Here is a 27262-nt window from a genome sequence, read left to right as displayed (position 1 = left end):
ACGTACCCAGAGGTAGTAGGTGAACTGCAGGGCGAAGATGGCGATGCCCTCGTTGTCAAAGGAGCCGGCGACGGAGCGGGAGATGTAACCGGGAACGATGGCGATGAAGCAGGCCGCCAGCAGGCCCGCGCCCTGGTTCCACAGCTCCCGGGTCAGCAGGAAGGTGGAGATGGCGGTCAGCCCGCTGAACACCGGCGCCAGGAAGACGCACACGTCGCGGATGTGGACGGTGATGTGGAGCAAGTTGAGCACGTAGTGGATGAGGCCCGCCGTCACCATTAGCCCCGGGTACACCTGAGAGGATGGGAACGGACAGGGAGAGGTCGTGAGCAGCAGCAAACATAAAAGCAGGAGAGACTATGCAGCGGTCACGAGCAGCGAGTGGAAGGAAACAGGGCCGAGTTACTTTTATCCACCGATATGCCTCTGTCCGTCCACCACTTTGGTCTCTGTATGCATGGACGGGCTGGAGGACATTTTCTAAAAGCGTATACTCCAGAGCTTCAGGACTGATCATGTGCATTTTTGATATTCTGTCAGGACCAGAGATTGCTACACTAAGTATGTTATTCAGAAGTATACTTATGAAGCACAGGTTTGACTGTAATACCCTTCAGTCATCTCATGTCTGGTTTTTGGAAGAGACAGATTTATAAACTAAATGAGAAACACAGAAGATGAGGCAACAAAACAGCTGAAACCAACAACAAACATGGAGGCAGCAACCTCGCATTTAAACGGTAAATGTAAGCTAATTGTAAATAATACATTATAGGGAGATTTTCATGCAACACTAGGACCCCCACTGATGAGAATCACGTTTGTTTTCCATATTTTATATGTCTAGAGGATGTATCATAAGTAGTAAAGGACATGGTTGAATATTTGTGCCGTTCCAGATTCGGACAGCCATCGTTTCATTCATAACAAACCAAAGAAACCGACTCAGTCAACTCGCAGGACGGTGCTTTCTGTGTTGTTATTCATTTTTTTAGAATTGAAATTGAACATGTCTGAAATACTCTCGTACTACAACCTGCCATCATGTAGACCAGTGGTTCTCAAACAGTTTGAGCCTCGACCCCCAAAGATAGTTTGTGTTCGTGACCCCCAGTTTGAATGTTTCTCATGAGTAATAACTTTGTTGTTAATGCATTAATGTGTTAATTCCACCGATTCATCTTTTCACATTAACACGTCCCGACCCCCAGTTTGACAACCACTGATGTAGATTAGTTTCACAGAGTTTGAGATGCGGATGAGCTGGTGTGCTGGAGCTGCATGGAGAGGCAAGGAGTTCATAGGTCCACACATTTTAAGGGAGGCCATAGAGTCACATCGAAGCCGTTTTAAGGAAGAAGTCAATCATCTACTCAGAAAATAAGTTCTAAATTTGCTATTCTGACACAGAGGTGAGTTTTTAAGGAGGTAATCAACGCCTGGAGGGACGTTAAATGCTACTCCTGGTGAGTTTCTGTAACCATCAAGGTTCCCAGATTAATCGCTCCATCAAAGCTGTCCCGTGGATGTTGGTTACAGAAACATCCGTCACTGTACTCATCTCCTCCATATTAACCTGGACAGTGAACAGCACTGTAATGAACAAGTGAATCATCTCCTGAATGAGCCGCTGCTCTTTGTTAATGACATTGTTAACTGGATTTACAGATGAGAGTCCATCTGCTGCGTCGCTGCCGAGCACAGCGACCGTCTTGTCCGCTAACATCGTGATGGATGACACCCGTAACCATGGACACAAAGATGGCCACAAACAAAAAGCTGACAAGATGCGAGGCTAAAGATGTCGGACAAAATCTAGGCTGAAATAAAACACGTTCATCAAAAGACTAAAATCAACATCAGGTGCAGCAATCAGCCCTTAATCCGATTGCCTCGGCGTGGCTGTGGGTCAGCGGGGGGCTAACGTTCTCCATCATCAATCATTCCTGGGTGGAGAGACCGAACAGAGGTTTAATCGAGACCCTCTCCCTCCCCCTGGTGAGCGTCTCCCTTGTCATGGGAATTCTCCTCGTGTTTGCGAGAGTTGCTAATTCTCTAAAGAATTAAAGACGCGGTGTGGCGAATCAACAAATCTAATATGTTTATTTCCCGCGCTCGCTAATTAAGCAGCGCGTGCAAGAAGCCGGCTCTGCTGCGTATGTGCTCACACTAAGTCAATAACGAATTAATTCAAGAATGATTTTAAGTCGCCAGGAAAAGACTTTCAGGTTTCAAAGAGGCAACCTGGTGAACACACACACACCACTCCGTGCAGCTCTGGTGATCAGGCGTGTACACAACTGACCTGGTGTTATCAGATAGCAGCACACAACTGTCCAATGGGAATGAGATGGCAAATGGACCGGCCTCCAATTATGGGTCACTTGTACAGATTAGAAGTGATTATTCCTCAATATTGGCGAGGGAGGAAAGAAAAAACAATAACGACAACAACAAAGGGAATTCATGTCATCAGCAGTGGATGGGATCCCAACCAGCATCAGCACATCTGGTCCAATTAGATTCAATCGAGGATCAATCGTAATCACACTGGTGATCCTTAACTTTCCCTTTAGGGCCTTCGTCAGGTCAAAAATGGTTTACAACTGCTAAAACGTCTGGCATTAAAACACAAGGGTTGGGCCATATTGGTCACAAGTTTATCCCAATGTATTTGTAATGTATATATATCAGTTGATATTGATCGTTATTGATTATTTAGAATGATCTATTCAAAAAAAGATTCAGCAACAGAAAACACACCCACAAATACAAATAATAACACAAATAAAAATCGATACAATAAAGGATCAAAAGATTAAGAAATGAATCCTGTCCTCTTGATGCCTATTAGATAAAGAGAGCAGAGGCTAACCAGGGTGAAGCTGCCACACTACACTGAGGTTACGGTTCAGAGCAGCCGGCTAGAACCGGGTGTCGTCACCGGATGACAAACCCGTCAGCCCTCGGGTCTGGCTGCAGGGACTGGGTTTGTTAAGAGGCGGGGCACAAAGAGTTGTGGCTGTTATTTGACCGCAGAACTGTCTTGCAAGGGCAGAGGAGGTCTGCAGGCGGCTGCAGACTAGCACGCCTCAGGAGACCTGCAGCAGCTACATGGAGAGCAGTGAAGGGCAGCTGGGCTCCGTCACCCGGCAACAAGGTGGATGCATGACTGCAACTGAACTCTACATTTTCATTATGTGTTTTCATAGCATTTTAATGGCCAATGCATTGAAGTAAAATGATCAAACAATTCTCTTTTCTGATCCACAAAGTCTTTACATACGGTTAACATCTTATTAAACTGGTATGTACATCAGCACACTCCACCACAGAACCAGTACTTTACATTTGAAGCAGTGGCAAAGTATTTTTTAGAAATTAAATTTAGCTCATCCAGTTGTAACTGCCAATCACAAAGTTTAATTCAACTAAACCTATCATGCATTGATCAATAACCGTAAATTCCGGACTATTGAGGCACCTGAATATAAGCTCCACCCACTAACTTTAAACAGAAAACCAGGTGTGTACATATCCAGGCTGCACTGGTCTCTAAGCTGCAGGTGTCCACGTTGGAACATGAGAAATTTACACAGAAAGATGTTTTAACGTTTAATTAAATACGTAGCGGTAACATCCACAGATACGTACCGTAGATGCTTTTTTCTGAACAGCGCCTGTAACACAGCTGGTTAAGGAAATAAAACTACAGCAGCCTACCAGGAAAAGTCACTGATCGCTATCTTCATCTTCCTCCTGCACTAAAACCACTAAAGTCGTCTACTTCAGTGTCTTCAGGAGCTGAACAGCCTCAGAATCACTTCAGCTTCTCTGTCGTTGTCGCTCTCAACGTCACTTTGGTCTCGAGGCAAATTTGTAAAAATCCACAAATTATCCACATCGTTGTTTAAGCCGCAGTGTTCAAAGTGTGTGAAAAAAGTAGCTGCTTATAGTCGAGAATTTACGGTAGTCAGCAGGTCAAGACAACACTGAAAAACAGTGATTATAACCTTCCAAACCTAAAGACTACCTCTTGAACCATTTATCTGAACAACTGTCAAATCCCACACAAGTAAATCCTCACGTCTGTGGAACCAGCAAACGTTTGGCATCTACTTACATAAAGGAGGAATCTATCATTACGAATTGTTGCCGTGTTTGCCGTTTCTCAGCAGAAGGTTATAATTAAAAACAACAGAGCTGAAGCCGGGGCCTGAGTAGGCGATGACGCCTCGTGCCCCCGTCTCGTCTATAACATGAGAGCAGATCCAATTAGGGCCTGCTGCAGCACACTGAGGCTGTCTGAAGTAAAGAAAAAAAAAAGAAAACGCAGCGTTATGTTTAACGTGTGAGTGATCCCTAATGCGTACTCACTGTAGCTACAGTCTATACACTACCGCTAATAAACTCCGGTCTTCACATCTCTAATTAGCCGGCGCCTAGGAGACCTAAGCTTCACCAAACAATCTGCTTCAATGAAAATCAACCATGTCTGGCCTCTTGGCTCTGAGGATTGGACTCTGTCTAATGGAGTGGTATCCTGCCATTTACAGCGCTAGCCTTGTAATTATTAGCCGTCCTGAACTCTGTTCTGGGGCCGGGGTCCCTATAATGTTATTGATATGACTGCTGGTGTGGCTCGATGGAAATCTCTCAACGTTATTTATCGGCGCTGGTTTTTAAAATGCGAGATTATAGAATTTTCTCATTATGCAAATATCATCAACTGACAAAAGCTGTTACCAAAAATGCACTGGAGTCATTGTCCTTCCTGCCACAAAGGCTGGTTTATTGGCTTGACAGGCCGCTGTTGTTATAGACTGTCACATTAGAGGAGCCTTCCCTCCTTATCTATGGCTCGGGAGAAAGAGCAACTGACAGTCGTCCTCTGGGGAGCGGGGAAGGTGGGTGGGAGTGAAAAAAGGAAATAAATGGGGAGAGGGCAGCCGGACCGGTCCGAGCAGAAAGGCACTCAACTGTCACATTAACTGATATCGGCTCATCTGTCTCTCAAACGGTGTGACCCATCCGAGTGCTTAGAGACCTAATGCTATCATACACAATTAATGAGGACTGGGAGGGTCATCTGTCTGATTTTCAATTTTAAAAAAATGTTTAAAATGATGGGGATGAGGTGAGGATGAGGGGTTGAGCAAAGAATGGAGTGGATAATGTGAGAAAAGACAATGAGAGAAAGGCAAATAAGATATGATAAAAAATAAAGAAAGAGACAAACAGGTTGGACAGAAACCGCATGACAAGTGAAGTACAGGTGTTGAAAGGAGAGACGGGTTGTGTTAAACAAAGGTGGGTAACAGGTTGAACGCAGCCGACATGTATCTAGTCGCAAAGGTGGTTTCATGAATTCTAGCAGGAGCCAAAGAGGTCATACAGCATCAGTCGACATGAAGACTATCATTGTTAAAATGTCAGGTCCACAAAGGGTTTCTGAAAATGAGAAGTTTGTAATTCATGAAGCATTTTAAGTTTCCTAAACAAAGGCCATGCGATGCTGCTGCGTTACGGGCAGAGATGAGCCCAGCACTCGTCCACACCCCTGCATGTTTTAAAAGCATAGCTGTGATGCAAATGAGAGCGCTCGCACATTTATTTCATGATTTCAAAAAGCAGTGTAGGAGTGAAGTAAATGCCCTTCTTCCCTGATACCTGTCTCCGCTCGGTGAAATTGCAGAGCTCGCTCATGCAAACAAGTGGGATGTTCACAATTAGCTTCCGTCGTCGCTAGCGGTGATAGAAAGGTGTCAGAACACGCAGAGCTGGGCGGCTCGCTGCGTGTTGTAGCAGCAACCCGGACCACGCCGAGCCCCGGACCTCAGCAGAATGTGGCTACGACGGAAGTGGGAGCGTCAGAGCTAGACCACGGGGTGATGGAAGGAGGTGGTCTGGTGTGGTGGTTTCTTTTAGAACATATGAACAACTGGGGGCTGCACGGTGGCTCGGTGGTTAGCACCCTGGTTAGCACCGTGATCTCACAGCTAGAAGGCCGCCGGTTGGCATCCCGGTGAGGACACCCGGGATCTTTCTGCGTGGAGTCTCCATGTTCTCCCCATGCAGCGTGGGTTCTCTCCGGGTTCTCCGGCTTGCTCCCACAGTTCAGAAACATGTTGAGGATAATTGGTGATTGTAAATTGTCCGTAGGTGTGAATGTGAGTGTGCTTGGTTGTCTGTCTCTAAGTGTAGCCCTGTGATAGACTGGTTACCTGTCCAGGTGAACCTGCCTTCACCCTGAGTCAGCTGGGATAGACTCCAGCCCCCCACCACCCTAGTGAGGATTAAGGTGTAGAGATGATGGATGAATGGATGAACTAGTTCTAATATTTACCTGGAGATGAGATGGCAGCAGGATGGGTAAAGGGGCAGCTAGCAGAGGCAGTGTGACGCTCTGGGCAATGTTCTGCTGGGAAAATTGGGTTTTGGCATTCCTGTGGATGCTACGTTGACACACACCACCTACCTAAAAGCAGACCACGTACACCCCATTGTGCGACCGTGCTCCCAAACGGCAGCAGCTTCTTTCAGCTGGATCATACAGAACAAGGCCACACTGCACAGCAACGGTTTGGACAAGTTCAAGGTGTTGACTCGGCCTCTCCATTCCCCAGACCTCAGCCTCATCAGGCATCCGTTCTGACCCTGGCTCTGTCAGATCTCCTTTATGCGTCAACTCCAAGATGCTACTTCACTTTGCATAGATTTGCATGTTACAGGGAGACATTTGCATTTAGTTTGGCCGGCACAGTGACCCCTTCCACCTGTACGGCTAAAACCTGCCATCTGGTACAGGGCTTCTTCCAAATGATTATTACGGCACAGTTTTTGGTTCAGACTGGATTTATATGTAATGAAAAAAGACACAGTCACGGTAACACCCCCCGAGATGATGGGCGCTGTAGTTTTTTACCCAGGAGTAAACAGCGCATTTGTTGGAGACTATTTTCAGCTGCAGATTAATACGCATTTTGTGAGCTGGGGAATGTGTGCGAGACAGTGCATTGGATTCAAAACAAATCACATAGCTGATGCTTCTGGTGAAGATGTCACCTGGCGTTACAGTTTGGGGCAAGGATTGTGCTTAAAAATGAGTTATATCAAGTTCATTTTGGTCTCATCCTGGGATTTGTTGATAAAAACAGACCTTTTTCTAATGACAAGGGGGTTCTGCTGCAGTGGTCCAGTCCCATTACTCCAATTAGGTCAGTAAAGCAACACACTGGTTATAGGAAACAGTCTGAGAATTGATTTCAGCAGTGGAACTATCATCTGTTGGAGCGGGGCGCCTTTAAAATGTCAAATAAAAAGATATACAGCAAATTGTTTTAGTGGCGACGGTGTAGAAAGAGTCCTCTGCCAACAATGTTCAAAATAATAACAGCGTTGTGCAAGGACAATGTGACCTCTGTAATTGCTCTGTAATTGCTGGGAGACGGCGTAAGATATACCTGAGGGCCGGGAGAGAAACACTACTCCTCGTGGCTCCTCCGCTCAACGCTGCCAAGACAAGGGCATCGCAAATCACACCAGGCATAAACCCATTCCAACGGGCTCAACCGGTTCTGCTTTTATAGGGCATTTAGGTAACGGTATGTTTTTTTTATTGCATTCTTTCTGGTTTATTTCCGATGTAATAAAGAAGTTAGAAATCACAGCTAACTTCCTGTCTTGAATTATCATAAAGCTGAATCTGATTGGGACATAAGTGTTTAGTTTTTTTTATGACGGAGAATAGATGTCCAACTCAGCAACTTTCTTATTAATAAAGAGAAACGACGAACAGATAGAAGCCAATTATCCTAGAAAGGAAGTCAGACGTTACTCACGGTGGCACCTCGGCTCTGATTCAGCGTAAGCTCTCGTATGTTCTCTGTTTGCAGATGGGTTTAGCTGGAGGGCAGTCTGCTGAGGACATTAAAATATTTAAAGTAATGTTCAACTGGAAAATGAAATGACTGTTAAGTGAAACTAAATTTGAGCAGAGAAGAGATTTGTGTAGCTCATGGTAATCTACTTCAAACGAACCGTGTGCAAATTACTCCGCTGCGTTTTGTTGTTTTTTTTTTTTTCTCACTCGTACATTTAAGAAACGCCAATACGGGAGCACAGAAGACGGATCTGAGCAGGGTTGGCCTATTTGTATGCAGTAGACAATGCTGTGTGCAGCCCAGGAATCTTGTAAATGTCATGAAAATTAACTTGAGACTATACGCCTTCCAATTCCGATTACCAGTCTAATCATGAGCCTCAGCTTCCACCCTGTGGGCACAAGGTCCAACGCAAGTGTCCACGTTCTGCAACAGAACCAGCACATCCATTATTACAAGCCAGGCCTGTCATGTGCAATTACCAGTGGCTGATGGTAATTGCATTTGACGGATGAATGCTGACGGATGGCTTTTGGATTCCGATTCTATGGGTTTCTTGTGCTGTGGTGGAAACTGTGTGGATTCAAACATCAGCATGGAGAACGGCTGCAGCTCCTGCCATGGACCATCTGCCTAATGCTGTAATGATAACAGCAAGTGAAAGCAGTGCACAGCATTAACATGCCTCGCTGTCTCAACCGTGTGTGGAGGAAATCCCCAATCAGCCCGAGAGAGAGCGTTTATAGCACACAGAGATGGAAATATGGAATAAATAAATAAATATAGAGGAAGGAGGGGGGAGGGGGAGTCATACTACAGGCTGTTCAGCATCTTAGCCGGACTCAATATTGGAAACACGTTGGGAGACATTTCACATTTTATGCAGCACCGAGGACCAAGATTATGTAGTCCTGATGCATCATTACCTTGTGCAATTACAGCTCAGAGAGTAACCCTGGTGCGACCGTGAAGCCCGGCTCAGAGAGAAGAAAGCAGGTGGGGTTGTTAAAGAGAAGACGGAGATGGATAGGCCTGGCTATTTAAGTCACACAGGCCTCACAGTTCACAGGATGCAGGGCTGAGGAGATGAGATCGGGAGAAGAAATGCACAGAGGAGGGGAGGCCGGGATAAACTGTGTGGAATCAACATGTCCAATTTTTCACGGAGAAGGTTTAATGTTTCACCGCGATCATTGTTGCCGGTAAGCAGGGAGGCCGCGGCAGCCGAGGGGGAATCTGTCAGGTTAACAATTCACTGTTGCTACTGGATTGTGACTTAAATCCGTGCTGCCAGGCGGAGGCTTATAGGGCTCTATGGTATCCCTCAGCTGCATCGCCTAACCCCAGATAACCCCTGAAATAGTTCTCCACGGCGCTCGTAGGCAGGCTTGTGTGGGGATCGCTCGGATGCGTTTACACAATGTTTTCTCTCGTATCTAGCAAGCTTTGTTTTCAGCAGTTCCATCAACCTGTCGGCTCGGCTGACGTGCAGGTCAGCTCCTGCGTGTTCGAATCAATCACCAGATTATTATCTAATATAAGAGTGATTCACATATTCACCAATCAGAACCAGAGGGTAGGAGGAATGTGTAATCTTTCGAGCATGTGTTGGGGTTCTCTCCAGGAGCCTGGACTATTTCCGTAGGTAAGTAAGAGGATTTTGGATGCCTGAATAGCCTCAATTGGCTCCTTTTAACACAAAAAGCTTGTGGGTTCCTGAACTTCTCGCCCTATCTCTGAGGTGAGCCCAGACGCCCCGTGTAGTACGCTCATTAAAGCGGCTCTAATCTGCTCTTTCAGTACCAGTTCACCCGTCAATCTCAGGCTCCATCTCACCCTCGCTAATGAATCAAGTTGCTGCTTCGGATGGGCCGGCAAACTCGAAAAGGTGCAATCTGGTGGAGTAGCATCGCCTCAGCTGCTGACTCTCGTCCAAACCGCTTTCTGCTCTTGTGCAGAGCGAGCTAGTTCACGTCGGAGGTCGGCGCCTGATTAAACTTCAGAAAAATACGGCGCGGCAATCCTGAGACGGCCACGCTGGAAAACATCTGCAGCCAAAATTAAAACAGACTTTGGCGAAAACCGACGGGCGGGATGACATCTGCGGAAACACTCGTTTGATCTGATCCATTAGCCGAGCGACGGAGTATTAATCTGCAACGATTCTGACAATAAATCATCATTACGAGAAGCGATCATTCTAAACATTTCAGCTGTTCACGCTTCTAAAACGTACAGGTTTGCTGCATTTTCTTTTGTTTTACCTCAAATAAAACACAAAGCATAACTTCACGCTGGAGACAGTCACCTTGAAGACCACTTTTTTACTCTTTTGTAATGATATACAGAGTGAGTGATTAATGGATGAAGCAAGAGATAATTGGTTGATTAAATGATAATGAAAATGTTCGGCATTAACCTTTCCGGGAGAGGCTGAAATACGTGGTTTGTGGTCCCCTGTCTTTGCCACAGACGCTGTCCAGTCCACAAAAATTACATTAAAACCTGCCCTCCTGTACTTCTTCTACACTGAGGAACCAAAAACACCTTCATGAGCGTCTTATTTTTATCATTTGAATCTGTAATCCTCTAACAAGTGCTTAAAAGAAAAGAACAAACACCTGGAGAAGAAACTCACCGTGCCTCCGACGATCCTGCCCAAAGGGTACCAGGCCCGTTCGTCGAACCAGTTGAGGAACTCGTAGAAGCCATTGGTGGTGAGATGATGTGTTGATCTGTAGTTGAACCTGAAAGACAAACCAGAGAGTGTTAGACCAACAGAGCGAACATCTATTTCCATTTGTAGGCCATCTATTGGCAAAATTTTATCACTGTTGACGGAGAGAGAAAAAAGCACTTAGCTCGAGGAAAGAATAGATGACTTTATTTAGAGCTTTTCTGAAGGCGGTAAGAATGGGTGAGCTGCAGAGACTCTGCTTTGTTCGAACAGGGGAAGATAAAGCCACCATTCACTGTTTGAGCATTTGTGCTGATGCCAACAACTCTCAGGTCAGCCTTTGGTTAAAAAAAAAAAAAAAAAGAAGACAAGATGAAGAGCTTTCACACATGCTGTGGTATTTTTCTATTTTTCTTTTTTTTTTTTAAGAGAACAAATCAGTCTTATTGTGCTGATAATTCCAATCGCAACCGCCGGCATGTGGAGAGAAAAGACATAAAATAGGTTCGGAAGAGAGGAATAACGTCCAAAGGGAACAAAAAGAAAGAAAGAAAAACCCCTGAGAACAAATATAAGGAATATCAGTGCAAACAAGGCTGGATTCACGGCGTGGTAGCTGTGGAAAGCCGAGGGGGTTGGAACGCTGTCAAGCAGCAGAACGAAAGAGCTGACACCGTCGAGGAGGCTGCTGCCAAAGAGAACCAAGCAAGTGTTCGCTAAATTTTCAGAGGCACCTTTTTTTTTTTTTGCCAAACAACTAATTAATGTGAGCTGCTTTATCGTACATTAAGATACGTATAGGGAACCTGCTCCTGCGTATGCATCCTACAGAGGCCGTGGTAACCTCGTCGGCGTGGCTAATAAGCTCCGTCACACGCTGGAGAAATTCTCTGATTCGTATTGCATCATGTACAACAACAGCGTCAGCCAAACAACACAAGCTAAGGTTGGGGAGAGGAGGCCGAGATGCTGCTCAACAATACGAAGCCTTATGCGTGGTGTTGTTTTAACGAGCTTAATTTCTGTGTTTATGGTCGGTCCAACTGTTTTCCTCAAATATCGAATATGCTGAGCGCGGCTGTTTCAGCGATAACAGCGAGACCAGACAGAACACAGATAATCATACAAATATAAGAACAGACGATGAGAAAGTGGAGTTTATTAAACTTTTTGTTAAATTAAGAAGAAAAAAATGATTGTGTGGCATGATTTAGATCTGCACCAAATGTAATAAGTTTTTCTTTCGCTCAATAATCCCACATCGCTCCATTATCAACCTGCTCGGTAGAGATAATTACGACTACGGCCAAAATGATAAGCGTTATTATATCGATCCACACTCAGATTATTTATCAGAATCATTCGCTCAATTTAAAGATAAAACATTTACATTGCAGGCTCGGTGGTTAGCACCATCATGTTTCAGCTAGAAGGTCACCAGTTGGCGTCCCAGTGAGGACACCTGGGATCTTTCTGCGTGGAGTCTCCATGTTCTCCCCGTGCAGCGTGGGTTCTCTCTGGGTTCTCCAGCTTCCTTCCACAGTTCAGAAACATGCTGAGGTTAATTGGTGATTCTAAATTGTCCGTAGGTGTGAATGTGAGTGTGCTTGGTTGTCTGTCTCTAATTGTAGCCCTGTGATAGACTGGTTGCCTGTCCAGGTGAACCTGCCTTCACCCTGAGTCATCTGGGAGAGACTCCAGCCCCCCATGACCCTAGTGAGGATTAAGGTGTAGAGATCATGGATGTCACGTTTAGATACACCACTCTTTTCAGTTCCATGTTGGGCACCATTTCTACTCCCGTACAGATTCTTGCATCCTGATTCACATCTAGAAGCAAAACACAGATTTATATAACTTTTGCCCGACTCTAACTTGCGGTCACTTTTCCACATTGTGCTGCCGGATAAAAATGGTGATTTGTTGAGGTAGGGTTAGCGAAGTTATTCTCCTTTGCCTTCAGGCGTTCGTCGTGCAGTAGTTGGTGGTGATTTTTTTTTTTTTTTAGGCGGTTGTGTTGCTCTGCGGCGGTCCTGTGCACTCTTCATATACGGTTTTGATCTTGCTTAACATCACTTGCCCTGAATTCAAAATGCTCCCAAACAACGGCTGATGACCCGCTTCACCTTCTGTTCCAAACATTTGATTTTCGTTTTGCCTGTCTGCTCTCTGTTTTTTTATGGCTCCGGGAGATTTTTTTTTTTGCACAGGCCGCTGCTGCTGCTGCTGCAGGGTTTGCGTGTGCAGCGGTGTGACATTTCCCCTAAAAGTGAAGCCAAGACGTCTCGTTCGCTGGCTGTTAGTTTAGCAAGAGCTCCATTCGGTATGCAGAGGGAGTTCTCTGAGTGTTTTCAGCGTCGATATCGCAGTCGATCGTGATAATTTAGCCAAAATCCTAACTGAGGTTAATATCTGATGACACTGTGGTCTAAAAAAAAAAAAGAAGCAAAAGCAAAACAAGGACAAAAAAGCACAAGTAACATTGGTTTGTCACCAGCCACAAACTGAATCAATACTATTTCCTTACTTCTATCTGCTACACAGCTTGAGATTCAGCAGGCGCTTGTTTAGTTTGATGCTTTGTGTGTGTGTGCAGGTGAAGCAGAGGCAGCGACGGCAGCAGCGTTGTCACCGAGCTGCAGAGCGCCGCTGCTTACGCTCATGATCGGGACGGCGTGTTTCAAACTGCTGGCACGAGGCGAAGCTCATTAATCATCGCAAGGTGCTTGGTTTTCTGCCTCGTCTACATCGCACCTGAAGCCCTCCTCCCTCGCGCAGGTCCTCCCATGTTTCCGGTCAGCCAGCGGTGACAAGGAATTAGTCATTTCCAAGCGAATGCGACTTTTCTATCCCTGACTTCCACTGGCAGTTTCAAGACCTGGACTTATTATATGGTGCGATTTCAGCAGATGTAAATTCAACACGTCGTACTGAAAATAATCTACAGACTCCCATGAAGTAGATTATAAACATATTTTCAAATTTTGTGATTATTTTTGTCATTATTCTCTACGACAGCAGCGGATTTGTTGGTCAATGGCAGGGAAGTGATTAATAATAAGATGTGCAAGCTTCAACTTCCATCCATAAAAAAACTAACAGCAACCGTGCCTCTTAAAGTGATCTTGAAAACCTATTAAGAAGCTGACATGAGTGTTTCTCCTTGGGGCTCCTGAGGCAATCACATTACTCAACAGCCTGAGGCCTGAGGGTCTAAAAATCCAGGCACAGAGCAGACTAGGACAAACAAACCATCCAGCTGCCACACAGGACTCATACTGAAAAGAATACAGAGCTACTGAGCTTGAATCTCTGCTCTTTCTTTTTTTATTTTTGTCCTGCAAGGACAAATCCACACTGCATTTTTTATAGATTAGACTTAGTCCGTCAAAATGTCCAAATCTTATTTTACTGCACAGAGCTGACAGTGGCCAACAAAATGCTAGGAAAGAAAAAAAAAAAAATCGATTTGTTGTCAAGTCAATATTTTTGTTCTCTGGATGTGCGAGCATTTCCTTACATACTGAGGTGTGCAGAGAACCGCGGCGCTACAAAGTGCCGTGCTTCAGGGGCAGCCAGGTGTGCGAGTTCAGCCGCGGAGGGACCGCGAGCGGAGGCGGACCCGGCCCAGCCACCTCAACCTCATTGTTCTGCAGCTGTCAAATCAGCCAGGCAGAAACAAAAGCAAATTCAAAAGAAAAGGATTCTGAAAGACAACTTTGCCCGCTGCCAAGGCACATCCACGAAACCCATTTTGCGATGATCTCATGGACAGCTGAGCGGAGTGCTTTATCTCTGCCCTTGTCACTTTGATGGCGCGGATAATGTAGCTCTGCCAGGCGCATTAGCAATTTAATGCATAGCTGCCAATACGGTCTCAGGCCACAGAGCACATGATGACTAGCGGTGCCACTGCAGCACCTCTGACAGCCAGCCAGCGAGCTTCAAGCCGAGCGAATCACCCCTAATGCCATTAAAAAAAAAAACACTTCTGGATTGATATACACAAGGATGACAGCAGGGGAAACGGTCCCTATATCAACTCCTCGGATAATATCTGATAGCAAAAATGAGAACGAGGAGTGGCATATTGTGCACTTTAGATCACTTGGGGCCCCCCGCAAGCATCATAATTCATTTTAATCAAGGTCCGTTTCACTGATTACCAGTTTCCTGTTGAGACCGCGCCATCATCATCAGCATGACTAAGTGGGCTCCATCGCTGTTTACAAGCCAGCGATGCTTCATTCAGCATCGACTACATAATCAGATGCCTCATTGGCTTTTCCCCACTGGTCCGACGTTCTGGTGAATGTCTGAATAGACTTCTGGTTCCAGGGCGTAATCACCACCTTGACTAATTAGCCACCTCTGTGCAAAGTCTGAATGGAAAACCTGTAAGTAAGAGAGCGCTCAGAAGGCAAGAGAGCACATGCTTCATACAATGAGACGCCCATTAGATAGGCGGGTTCTCAGAATGCCACGTTATTGTTGCCTCTGAGGTCTATACATGACATTTCATTATAGGACCTGCCTTGAAAGGAGTTCTCGGTAGATAAAAGAAAAGACGCCGGTATCCTGGACCATAATATGCAATGCTACCTAAACAGTGCATTAACTGATATGACAGCACCAAGACACAGTGGGGAGAAGGCAATTAGCATACAAACAGTAAGACAACATTAAACCCACTGGCATGTGAATCACCACTGATCATCATAGTACGAGGTTCTGTTTGGAGAACTCGAGTCCTGGCATTCATGTGGACGTGTTGTTTCAGACTGAGCACGGCTGATTAGAGGATAATATAAAACGAGATCTGGGAATAGTAGGAAATAATTAAAAGCCCAGAAGGGTTAAGCAAGCAAGATAATGTCTGAGAAACCAAAACCGATTCCTCAGTGCCACAAAACACTGTTTATGTTGTAGGAGCAGTCCAACAGAGAGCTAGTAGGTTAGCTGATTTAGCACCTAGCTAATGGACACTGAAACATCCATCCATTCATCATCTATACACCGCTTAATCCTCACTAGGGTGGTGGGGGGGCTGGAGTCTATCCCAGCTGACTCAGGGTGAAGGCAGGTTCACCTGGACGCGAACCGGCGACCTTCTAGCTGTGAGGCAATGATGCTAACCCCTGAGGCACCTTGCAGCCCCTCACTGAAACAGTATGACCCAATTTAGGAGCATTTCTTTAACCACTACACCTGTATGCCACTGCAACTCTACCTTCAGTACTCTGTATCTACTCAACAGGATTCTCTGGCTAGATAACCTGAGAATTCGATACCTGAGTTAGCATTCAGTCACGCTGCACACTTTCTCCAACAGCCACAAAATCACAGGCTGTAAATAAAGACAGACGAACAGAGTTCAGACGGTTCCCAACTTTGGCTGATGACCGGCTAATCCAAAACTGAGCAAAGCGGTGGAGCGTGAGTGAAGATGAAGGCTGTACTGTGACGGCACCACCATGTCACTAGCAGCAGCCTGGCCCTTCATCATGCATAAGTCTGAGGCCTAATATAATGTAAATGAGTGCTTTACATAGAACATCACACACCATACGATCATCATGAAAGGGCAAATTAGCTACAGAGACCAAAATCCTTTTTCTAACCGTCTATAAACATGTTTATTTCTGCTGTAAAGTTAAGCATTTTAACATGGGCGTCTATGGGGATCAACCTGCTTTTAGCGCCGGCCTCAAGTGGCCATTTAAGGAACTGCAGTTTTTGGCACTTGCACGGTGGCCTCATTTTTCATCCCTGGAGATTACTGCTTGCCAAAAACTAATACCTCACTACTGGTGGGAAGGGTCATGCTAACAGGCTGGCTGGACAGCTGCCAGAGCTTTAACAGCACCAAGTGTCCAGCCGGCCCCTGACAAGATGAGGCATCCTGGCACATGATCCAGAGGCAGCATCACTTTAGCTAGAATGTGTTTCTCAGCATTCATATTGACAGATTTGAGAACATTGTGGGCAGTTGAGACTACTGTTGGCTGTTTGAGGGTTAACACTTGGTTGGAAGGCTCAGGATAGATGCGGTTACCGGTTAGGATAAGCACCAGGAGACAGGACAGATAGGAAGGCACCTATTTGTCTGTGTTTGTGTGTCTTCTAATTTGTTCATTGACCCAGCAAGGTAATTGCAGTCTGTGGATGTGCGATGGCAATACGGCGCACATGCGACGAGCCAAGACTTGGTCAATCAGAAATTAAACACAGTTTGTAATTAGAAGCCCGCCGGCGTACGCAGCAGGTTCAGGCGGCGTCTCGGTCGATGCAGGGCTGTTTACACAAAAACACACGAACAGCACGAGATAAACGCCAAATATGCAGCTAATTATTCTGCCAGGTCAACCATTTCCAAAAACTCTCAAACGGGCAAAGAAAGAAAAACAATTATCCTCCTTCCAGTGTGTGAACGCTTGCTGACACCGCAGAAAAGATTTTTTTCTCTCCAATTGAATCTGGAGTGCAGAGCTCATCGTTTGAGATGAAGTGGTCCAGGAAAACAAGGTCCGGGAAAAGCCATTAAACTCAAACGCCGCTGGAAATTCATTCATTCAACCTTTGTTTAAGCTCCGAGATGCACTCGGCCCTCGTTTAGAATAAAGCCGGACGAATACATGAGGCATTACTGTAAAATTGAATTCCACCCTTAAATGCTCGTCCTGCACAGTTGGCTGAGAAGGTTTCCAATCACATCATTTACGAATTACTGTCATTGCCTTCACTGCAGGCCATCCGGGCCCTGCAACAGGTTTTTCACAGTCCAGTCGGCATTAAAATGAAGTATGGTGGAGTTAAAATTTAGCCAAAAGACTGGGATTGGGAAGTCTATTGGGGTTTGAGATTATATTTTATTCCCAACAGGACAAAAATGTGAACAAACAGCGTAGAGAAGCTTGAGCGAAAAACATCTAAAATCATCATTACTGAAGTTTCAAAAGCAAAATGAACTGATTAAATATGTATTTGACAGATAATTAGTGCTGTACTGACACAAAAAAAAGCCTGGCTAATCTAAAGTTTTGTGGATGGGCCAGCTGGCGTTAGCAACACAACCAGATGGTTTGTTTTTTCTGTGCCTAGGTGGGATGTCAGATCATCATGTCAGCGTGCAGCCAGCCAAACTAGAGCCTGTTAAAACTAATGAATCAAAACTGGAAAAGTGAAATTTGCATCTTAAAGAGACATTAGCATTGGCATGCTTGGGGAAAATGAATTTCAATACACATTACTGTGCTCTAAAACTGGGACTATCCGCTAGACAGAGAACAGCTGTAAACTAGCATTGTTTATCTGCTCCGATACCTCCGCGTTCTGACAGTCAGGACACAGATTTCCACATTTATTAGTCTGCCTCTTTAAAAAAAAGGCAGCTAGGAGCAAAGTTGTTCGGTGCCAAAATGGAGCGGTCTCATAAAGACTCTTCTTCGTCGAGGTGCTGCTCTTTGATGAAGCGTCTCTTCCAGTAACAACAAATGCATTCGGAGGCTCGTGGCTCCAGATTTGTTCAGTCTTTGGATGTGCTGCTTTCTGTGTGAAACACCAAGTCTGAGCTGTTTGAAGGCAGTTAGCCCAGGAGCTCTACATTTTCCTGACATGAGATTTATACACAGCAGAGTCCCTCCTATTGACGTCCTAATTATCTTTTCTCTCACACACGAGCTCTTATTCACACCTGTGTGCAAACAGCTCGACAAAACCCCATCGCAGCGACACAGACTTATCACGCCTTGTGGGTCTAATAGAACAATCGATCTTAAATTAGGCTATTTTCTTAGCCGAGCTCAGACGAGGAGCTCGCACAAGATATAAGGAGACAATGAGTGGTGCTGAATAGTAAATTATCCAAACGCAGTCTAGAATGCACAGCGATAGTAGTGGTGGTACTGGTTCTGAAACAGAACACGTCTCGAGAGAAACACGTTGTTCATCTGTCGGACTTATTGGGAAGGCTGAGCATGTTCAGCCGGACAGAAAGAGCGGAGTTGCTACGAGTTAAAACACATTTAATGGCTAAAAATCTAATTAAAATTATAATGAAATGAAATCTTGGCTCCCTTTTGGCCGGTGGTCAACCAAAAAAAAACCTTCAGATGACCCGCGTAGAGCTTGAAGTGATGAAGAACGAACTGGACACTTCCAGCCTTCAGATCCTGCTCCAAAGCCACTTCTCACAAAAAAAAAACATGAACTGTCTGAGTTCTGCTGGAGAACGAACCCACAAGAGAGAGCATGTCGAAAAAACACACCAACAGGCTGCGTCACCACATCTGCAGAACTTCCTGTTTAAAGCCAAACAGATTAAGACAAATAGTACTAATGACACGACTATACAGGCAGGCAGTGAACACAGATGGACCACAAAGAGCACCGAAAGACGCACAACTGGACGTAGTAAATGGTAAATGGACACCAATGGTGAAAGAGCTGCCATGCTAGGTGCTGCCTGGGAGCAACTTTGGGTTCAATGTCTCGCCCAAGGACACTTCGAGGGGCGGGGAATCGAACCGCCAACCTCCCAATCAGAGGACAACCCGCTCTACCAGCCGCCCACGTGATCATCTAACATTTTAAGTAGTGCCAGATGTTGTCATTTTAGGCAGAACTACAAAACGTGGCTGCACTCTGTCAAGCTTCTTTGTGCTTTTATTTCCCATTTAACCATGAGAGGATGTGATGTATTGATTGTAGTCGAGACTTCCAGGTAACACATCCGTTGCTTCTCAAGCTTTATAACGAGGTACAGCCGCCGACTTCTTCACATAAAACTTGCAAATATAACAATAAGTCATTTTCTTTATCCTGTTATGTGATAAATAAAACAAAAACAGCAGCATATTCATAAAAAGACTATCAGTTCTGAGCCTGTTTCCCACCACAGTGACAAAGGCACTAATTACCAATAGCTGGAAAGATGACTGCTTTGTAGTTTCTACAATAATTACTATTTATTTGGTGCATCATTTGATTTAAAAATATAAAAAATAATAAAAAAGGCACTGAATTACATCTCAGCATGGTGTGGGATAATTCAGATTAATTCTGTCGCAATTCATTAAACCCCTGAGTGTACGTACAGCAGCCATACAATAAGAAAGCCGGAGCACGGTGAGGAGTTTGTCGAGCGTTTAACCCTCCGACAGGAGGCGGTGGCCTGCTGCTCCCGCTGCCTGCTCGGGGCAGGAGGTCTCTAAACAAATTTCAAGAAGAGCGTTGGGTACACAGAATCATTTCACACTCCACGGCTTCCCTCATTCTGAGCTAAACAACTACAAAGAGATCAGTAAACTAAACAATGTGCGATCTAAGTGCTCTCCATGATCAGACGATGAAGAAGAATGTGTCTGGTCAGCTGCATCCAATGAGGCCAAAGCCTTGTGCCGCCTACGTAGGGCTGTGAGGAAGACGTGACCACCGGCCCTGATTTACTGCTGGTCGTGGACACCGGCCCGAGGCGACACATCACGCCGTCTCAACACGTCTGGGCACAAACAACACATTTATGTTCAGTGTCACAGTGACAGCCGGACAATATGCAGCAGCAGAACGCAGGACGGATCAGATTTAGTGTTATCTAATGCAGCTGGAGACCTGGAGGAGTTCTTGCTTATTGTACCCAACAGCTGAACATCTAACTGATGGATGTATGTGCAGACACAGAAATACTTTTTATTTTTTAATGCCTACATTTCTCCAAACGGATTGGACAGCTTTAAACAATACAAGAACAGCACAAACTGAAGCCTGAAAATGTGCCGCTTCCCCTTATCAAATCCTTTCTGTCACTACAAAAACCGACTATTACAGGCACTGAAGTCTGACAAAGGTGTGATTCATCCAAAGGACAGGAAATTCTCTAACAATGTAAGAGGAAGAAGACAACAACGAGGGGACATGTCGGACAGGGTGGCGCCGCTAACAGACAGCGAGGGACTCGTTGCCAAACAAGTTTGATTAGGTGGTTGCTCTCAACTAAGAGGGTGAAAGGTTGCAACTCGTTCATAAACACACATCCATCCATCATCTATACACCGCTTAATCCTCACTAGGGGGCTGGAGCCTATCCCAGCTGACTCAGGGTGAAGGCAGGTTCACCTGGACAGGTAACCAGTCTATCACAGGGCCACACTTAGAGACAGACAACCAAGCACACTCACATTCACACCTACGGACAATTTAGAATCACCAATTAACCTCAGCATGTTTGTGGACTGTGGGAGGAAGCCAGAGAACCTGGAGGAACCCACGCTGGAGACTCCACGTCCGGGTGTTCTCACCGGGACGAGAACTGACGACCTTCTCGCTGCGAGGCGACGGTGCTGACCACTGAGTCACCTAGCAGCCCCAGCCACAAACAGACATTTACATTTAATGGATAATATATGTCTGGAAGGATATTCAAAGTCAAGTCAGGGGTTTTCACTATGAAAGTTGTTGCTGGGGCTCAGTGGCCCGGTCTCGGGAAAAAAAAAAAGTCCACTGGACCAACAATCTGGCCCAGTGTCTTTGGGCCGACGGGATGCCAGCCAGAGATGACTGACAGCAGCATTAAGCTAGGGTCCTATAGCTTCAGTTGACGAGATGCTCCACCACAGACATGATGAGGCCTAGTCTCTCCGACACATTCAGAACCATTAGTCCATCACTTTTTTGTTGACGTGGCTCACTTAATGCATCCACTTGTTCTAATTACATGTTAAGGGCTCGTTATTAGCTGTGGTTTTGTATTCCTCTGTCATTTAGCACAGTTTTAATAACGTTAGCCCACTTATACCATTCTCTCTCTCGGCCCCGCAACTCAAAGCAATTTCTAAATTAAATAAATAAAATTAAATGAAAATCATAATTGCGCGATGAGTAGTCAACCTGAATTAATGGCTATTAGTCAAGAAGTTAAATCTCTTGCCAGGGGAAGCCCTACGCTCAGAGCATATGGTGAGTGATTTCAAACGCTGACACAGGCTGTAATAACAGAGGCAGCAGGGACTGGAGGTCCATCCCCGTAGACCGGGTCGACTTTACCCGCACTTGTAAAACTGTAGACTGAAGTGCAGCGTATCCATCAATGACGAATCCATTACTGTGCTTGCTGTGCTCAATAACCCCATACAGAGGTGATCATGTAACATACGATTAACCAGCTGGGTCTGTGTTGGTATCGACTAGAACTTACAGAAGAAAGATGAGGAGTCTGAACCCCAACATGTAGCGCAGCAATTAGTGAGCTGAGAGTGAAACAGGGGAGGTGTGTGTATAACGAAGCGAGGCAGCCTCATAAGTAGATACTGGTGTGTAAAATGTAAACCGAGGCCTTGTTTGAACAAAAGGTTCGACTGATAGCACAGCGATCCATCTCCTCCCATCGTTGACTTAATATTCCTCCGCATGACTGAGGAAACGCGACTGAATCTGCCGAGTACAAAGCAAGCCGGGCGTCCTTTAAAAGATTAAGCCTCTCCTTGAGCGAGCTGCTGAATTCCCCACAGCTTCGGTTCCCGTCTTCTGAAAGCATCCCCGTCTGAACGTAAAAGGGGGACATGAGATTGTAAGCAAAGCACACGAATCCCCGCAACAGATGGCCGAGAAGAAACGCATCTCCACCGATTAATTCCTGTTAATTTACTGAACAAATTTGGGTAATTTTTTTTGCATCCCGCTCAGTAAAAGGGAGACAAAGGATGCTGTTGTGTGACATCACTCCACAACAACCAATAGATACTAGATTTATTTCAGCAGCATTTAGCATGTAAACAAGCACACTCTGCAATACTTTCAACACAGCAGCAGCCAAAAGCTATAAGTCAGCTGTTTATCAAGTGATAACTGCTGAACTGGTGCATTTTATCTGCAGCCGCCCATTAGAAGTTCACAGGGACTAAGATATCTGGGCTAAATCCGTGATCTCGAGCCAAAGCGCCACAGTCTGAAGACATGTAACATCCATAATCGACTCCTCTGCCAAAAGCCAAAGCTCTCAGAAATCCCGTCTGATGAATATGTCGGGCTGACAAGTGATGAGTGGACTTCGATTGCGACAGATGTTTCTGTGACAGTCGCTGAACGCTACACGGACGCCAGATGGGAAATCAGAAGTGTGGTTCTTAGCGTTGGAGATTAAAAGCGGGCACGAATACGAGTGTCACTAACGGCGATGAGCGGCCACCCCATTACGAGATCAATGCGTTACGTAATGGGCAACGTTTACCGCCAGCATGGAGAAAACACATCATGTATGAAAAATGCCAATTAAACTCAAAGCCTAAAAAAAGGCCCTGATGGTAAAAGCCACTGGAGCACTGTATAAGTTAAGCTGAAGTGGTCGCTCGCAGTGACAAACCCACAGAGAATTACAGCCCAGATCTGCAGCTCCCCTCAGCTTTACAGAAATTATAGCGGTTAAGCTTATTGTTCAGGTGCAACTCTCCCGATCTGGGTGACTTCCACCCGTTCTGATAGAGTCGGTTTTGGCCGGAGCCCAAGGCTGAATCTACTACAAGTGTTAAGGGAGCGTGAACTTGTCTCATTCAGTTTTCTTGAAGCACATTTTCCAAGCCACTCCACCAGGTCACAAACTCTCCCCGCTAAACTCTTTCCTAAACGCTGCAGAGCCAATAAGCCCGGCAATACAAAACGCAGGGATTTAGAACCACATTAAACGTCTGTGAAACAAGAGTGATTCAAAGGCGGCTGCAGATTTGTACTTTGAGTCCGTTTAAAAGGTAAGGAGGGATGTAAGAAATGTGACGTTCCCAAAAGCACAAAGTCAATGAATTTCAAACTGCGGTGTCGGAATCAAAGGAAGTGGATGAAAGGCATGCCAATTCCACATTTAGCCAAGGAGTCCACTGGGGCAGAGGCTCCTCTTTTATCAAAAACCCAAGGTTACCATCAACCAAAAATAGAGGAGGCACTGGGAGAGCCAGACGGAAGCAGCAGGCAGCGGCGAATTCAGGAGATGGGGAGTAATTACTGGCGCAGAAAGAGCTTTGCTGTCATAACGGGTGGCTAATCAATTGGATATCACAAACATAAACACCGAGGACAAACAGCAGCAATAATTAGAGGAATAATCATCACGGGCTGAGATCTCTATTGAAGGTATTCTCTGAAGAACTGAACACTTCATCACATTCTGGCAAAACAACATCACAGGTTTACTTTAAAGTTTCTGGTCCAACTATTGGCAGGACGCAACGAGGAAGACAATCTACGTAGAGTTAAGCCTGATGTTATTCCACCAAATTGGATTTATGGACTTTTATTTGACCAAAAAGTTTCTTCTGACTGAAAAAAGATACTAAAGTTAAAGAGACATCGAGTCAGAGATGTTCAGAATATGTTAGCATTTATAATTTTTGTTTTGTTTTTACCTCTAAAATTATTCAAACCTTTTGAAACTGCTTCTTGAGAAAATGAAAGCCACTGCAAAAGATCCAGGAACATTCTCATACACTGTAAACTGAGAACAACTAGTCAATTAGTCATCGACAACTGGTCGACTGCAAGTCAAAAACCTAAAGCTTATTAGTGATGACCTACGATTAGCAGCTCCCTACAGGAGGAAAGCCAGCGGTCACAGTGCAAAGCAAAAGAAGAAGACGGAGTTTCAGAGTGTGAAAAATCTCAAAAGGTGTATTAGGAAGCCAAACGTGACCTCTGTGCTGGAAAGAATTGTAGTGTGAGAAGCCAAGAAAAACCCAAGGATCCCCACCAAGGCCGTTTTCGTGAGCTGTTCGAGTAACAACATCTCAATCAGACACTGAACAAGGCTGTCTCCATAGACCCGGTCCAAGACAGGCACACACCTCCACTTCACAAAAGCTCACCTGGGTGAAGAGGAAAGCTTTTGGTCATTTAGTTTGTCATCAGATTAGAGAGAGAGAAAAAAAGGCTTTTCTGGCCACAGGGACAAATTTTGGACGAAGCATTTTTACATCCATCCGTCATCTCTACACCTTAATCCTCACTAGGGTCATGGGGGGCTGGAGTCTATCCCAGCTGACTCAGGGTGAAGGCAGGTTCACCTGGACAGGTAACCAGTCTATCACAGGGCTACACTTAGAGACAGACAACCAAGCACACTCACATTCACACCTACGGACAATTTACAATCACCAATTAACCTCAGCATATTTCTGGACTGTGGGAGGAAGCCGGAGAACCCGGAGAGAACGCACGCTGCACGGGGAGAACATGGAGACTCCACACAGAAAGATCCCGGGTGTCCTCACCGGGACGCCAACTGGCGACCTTCTAGCTAACGAGGCGACGGTGCTAACCACCGAGACACCTGCAGCATTTTTATAAAGAAACATTAAAAACTCTGCATCACCAACATCTGTAACATCACACCTCATCATCTTCTGTCACTTCTTTATGTCATTTCTAGCCAGAAGAAAGGTCAAATATAAATGCACTGTAAATCAAAATTGGACTTTGGGCTTAACTGAACATGCACAACTCCTGACCGAGTGCTCGTGTTGGCTCTGGAAACGTCCCTGTTATGGATGTGAAGGAACTCAGTTCAAAGGCTGTAATGCTGAGAGAGACCAGTGCACTCTGGAGCTACACACAAACACAAACTAAATCCACCACTGTGAGCCTCTAGGCTGAAAATCCTGCAGCGAGGGTAAACTGAGGGCAGCTGCCCACCGCCGTCGACAGCTTAGAAATCTCCTCCTCATCCAAACATCCACCTTGTTGTGAAATGGGGGTAAGCTCTATTAAGACACCACCATGGCCAGAAATGAAACCATAAAACTGAATGTTAAAAAACACAGCTGTGGACAATTACGCTGTCGACATACAAGTGATTCCCCCGGACGCAGCGCTGTTATTGCTCTGCCTTTGAGCGTAATGGCTTCGCTCGGAGCTGTGGAGTCACTAAGAGACAGTGGAGAAGACATTTACGCCTCATTGGCCTAAATATCAGCACAAGGCGCTTAGTAACATCCCAGTCAGGAAGACATGAAGCACTTCACACAACCTCTCTCTCCGCAAACTCCACAATCATTAAGACAGCGCGCCTACATCACAACACAAGTCAGTGCCGGCCCAAAGCTGCCATATCTGCATGAATGGGCTTGCCACTGTGGTTCCGAAATCCTGAGGGGTCAAAATTTACTGCCAGGGCTGAGTAATTATACACTGTCTTCTGTAGCGCCGCGGTCCCTTCATCATTACTTCCCAACACATGGCTGCCTCAGCTGCTGCTGCTGCTACATATTCTATAGCGATGAGATAATAGGAGAGAACAGAGGGGCGGGCTTCGCTCTCCCTCCACTCGGTTCCCCTCTTTTCCTAGAGTGGTGACAAAGCTATGCTTCATTCTTCCACCGGGGAGTCATTGAGGAAGTTTAAACTCCCAAATCTTGCAGCCTCTTCAGTGCACAGCGAGTGTAGAGCTGTGAAGTCTGTGTGGCTCTCCAACCAACCAGCTTGGGTATGAGTTTGGTATTTTTTCCTACTTTTGCAGATGTGACGAGGGAGTCTTCACGGCAGCTGGTTAATTGAGAAGTCAGCCCTCAGAAGCCTAAACATGCCTGACTGTGAAATAAACGAGCAAAGTTCTGTATGGAGACAATGAGGGCATTAGGGTGATACGACCAAAAATAATCACCACGATATGAATGAGAACATTTACGATATAACTGATGATATAATTGACAAAATACTTCAAAACTGCACAACGTTATTGGTGCAAATTACAAAAAAAGAACAATTAGCAAGCAGCTGTTTTTGATGTGCATTAAAGCTGTATTGTACCAAAATCAATAGTGCATCAGTTGCTTGCCGACAGTTTGTTTAATCAAAGGCATTTCAAATGGAAACGGGCTGACAAGTCCTGAGCAGAACAATGCATGGTATCCACAAAAGTAGGGGGGTAGCGGTGAGTGGCGGGTGAATATTTGGACCGATGGGGTGGAAGTGGGATGGACGCACGGGCAGTACTTGGCTGCTGATGCCAGTTTAGGATAGTGGTCACACTTCTGTTTCCACCATCGGGTGGTGGCGGTGTAGCACTGCATATGGACCCCCTTGAAAATGGACCCGGGGTCAATATTCCACAGCGGAGTATGGACCCCCAGGTTAGGGTTAGGGTTGTTGTTATTCATTACCTGTTGAATTTTGTTGTCTATGTTCATATTTATTTATATGGGGGTCCATTTACAATCTTACAGCGGCAGTGGCAGGCAGATATTCGGATCTCTAAATTGCTACCCTGACACCACCACAATGACCGATATCCGAGTCCAGCCCTACTGTGTCGGTCGATGCACTGCCTTCATCCTCGTCCTTGGTCGCTGCCACGCTTCTCGCTCCATGTGCATTAGACCGGACCAAAACAACGGCGCGTTTCACTCAAATTTTATCACGATATTTCAGTTTCATATCATCCCCTAACATGACACTGCTATTACTGTGCACGATATGACACGGCCCAGCCCTAGAGACAATATCTCCGTAGTCACACAGCTGTATCTGGTCAGGCTTTCTACCCAGGTGGTGCAACCAGAAGAAGTTTTTCAACTCCAGCAGGCTTCAACGAGTGGCACGCACCAATCACTTCAATGAAAAATCATTAAAAGGGACGGCCGATCCAAACTTTACAAGAAAAAGTACGAACCAAAAGTCCAAACATCTGTCAATGACAAACAAAAGTGGGTCCGACTATGTGGCCAAA

General features: G+C 45.5%; 1 protein-coding gene across 1 annotated transcript in view; it reads right to left on the bottom strand.

Moving 5' to 3' along the window:
* The window catches only part of stt3b (STT3 oligosaccharyltransferase complex catalytic subunit B), a 91946-nt gene that overhangs the window by 41953 nt on the left and 22731 nt on the right, over positions 1-27262 (bottom strand). The window contains exons 2-3 of the mRNA XM_008280809.1: positions 10522-10630; positions 7-294 (exon numbers count right to left, since the gene is read on the bottom strand). Of these exons, the coding sequence (XP_008279031.1) occupies positions 7-294; positions 10522-10630 (397 nt within the window). The remainder of the gene's footprint in view (positions 1-6; positions 295-10521; positions 10631-27262) is intronic.

This window comes from Stegastes partitus, unplaced genomic scaffold, assembly GCF_000690725.1.
Source record: "Stegastes partitus isolate 25-593 unplaced genomic scaffold, Stegastes_partitus-1.0.2 Scaffold6, whole genome shotgun sequence".
NCBI lineage: Eukaryota > Metazoa > Chordata > Actinopteri > Pomacentridae > Stegastes > Stegastes partitus.
Note: the sequence above shows the minus strand (reverse complement) of the source record. Positions and strands in the feature narration are given on the sequence as shown.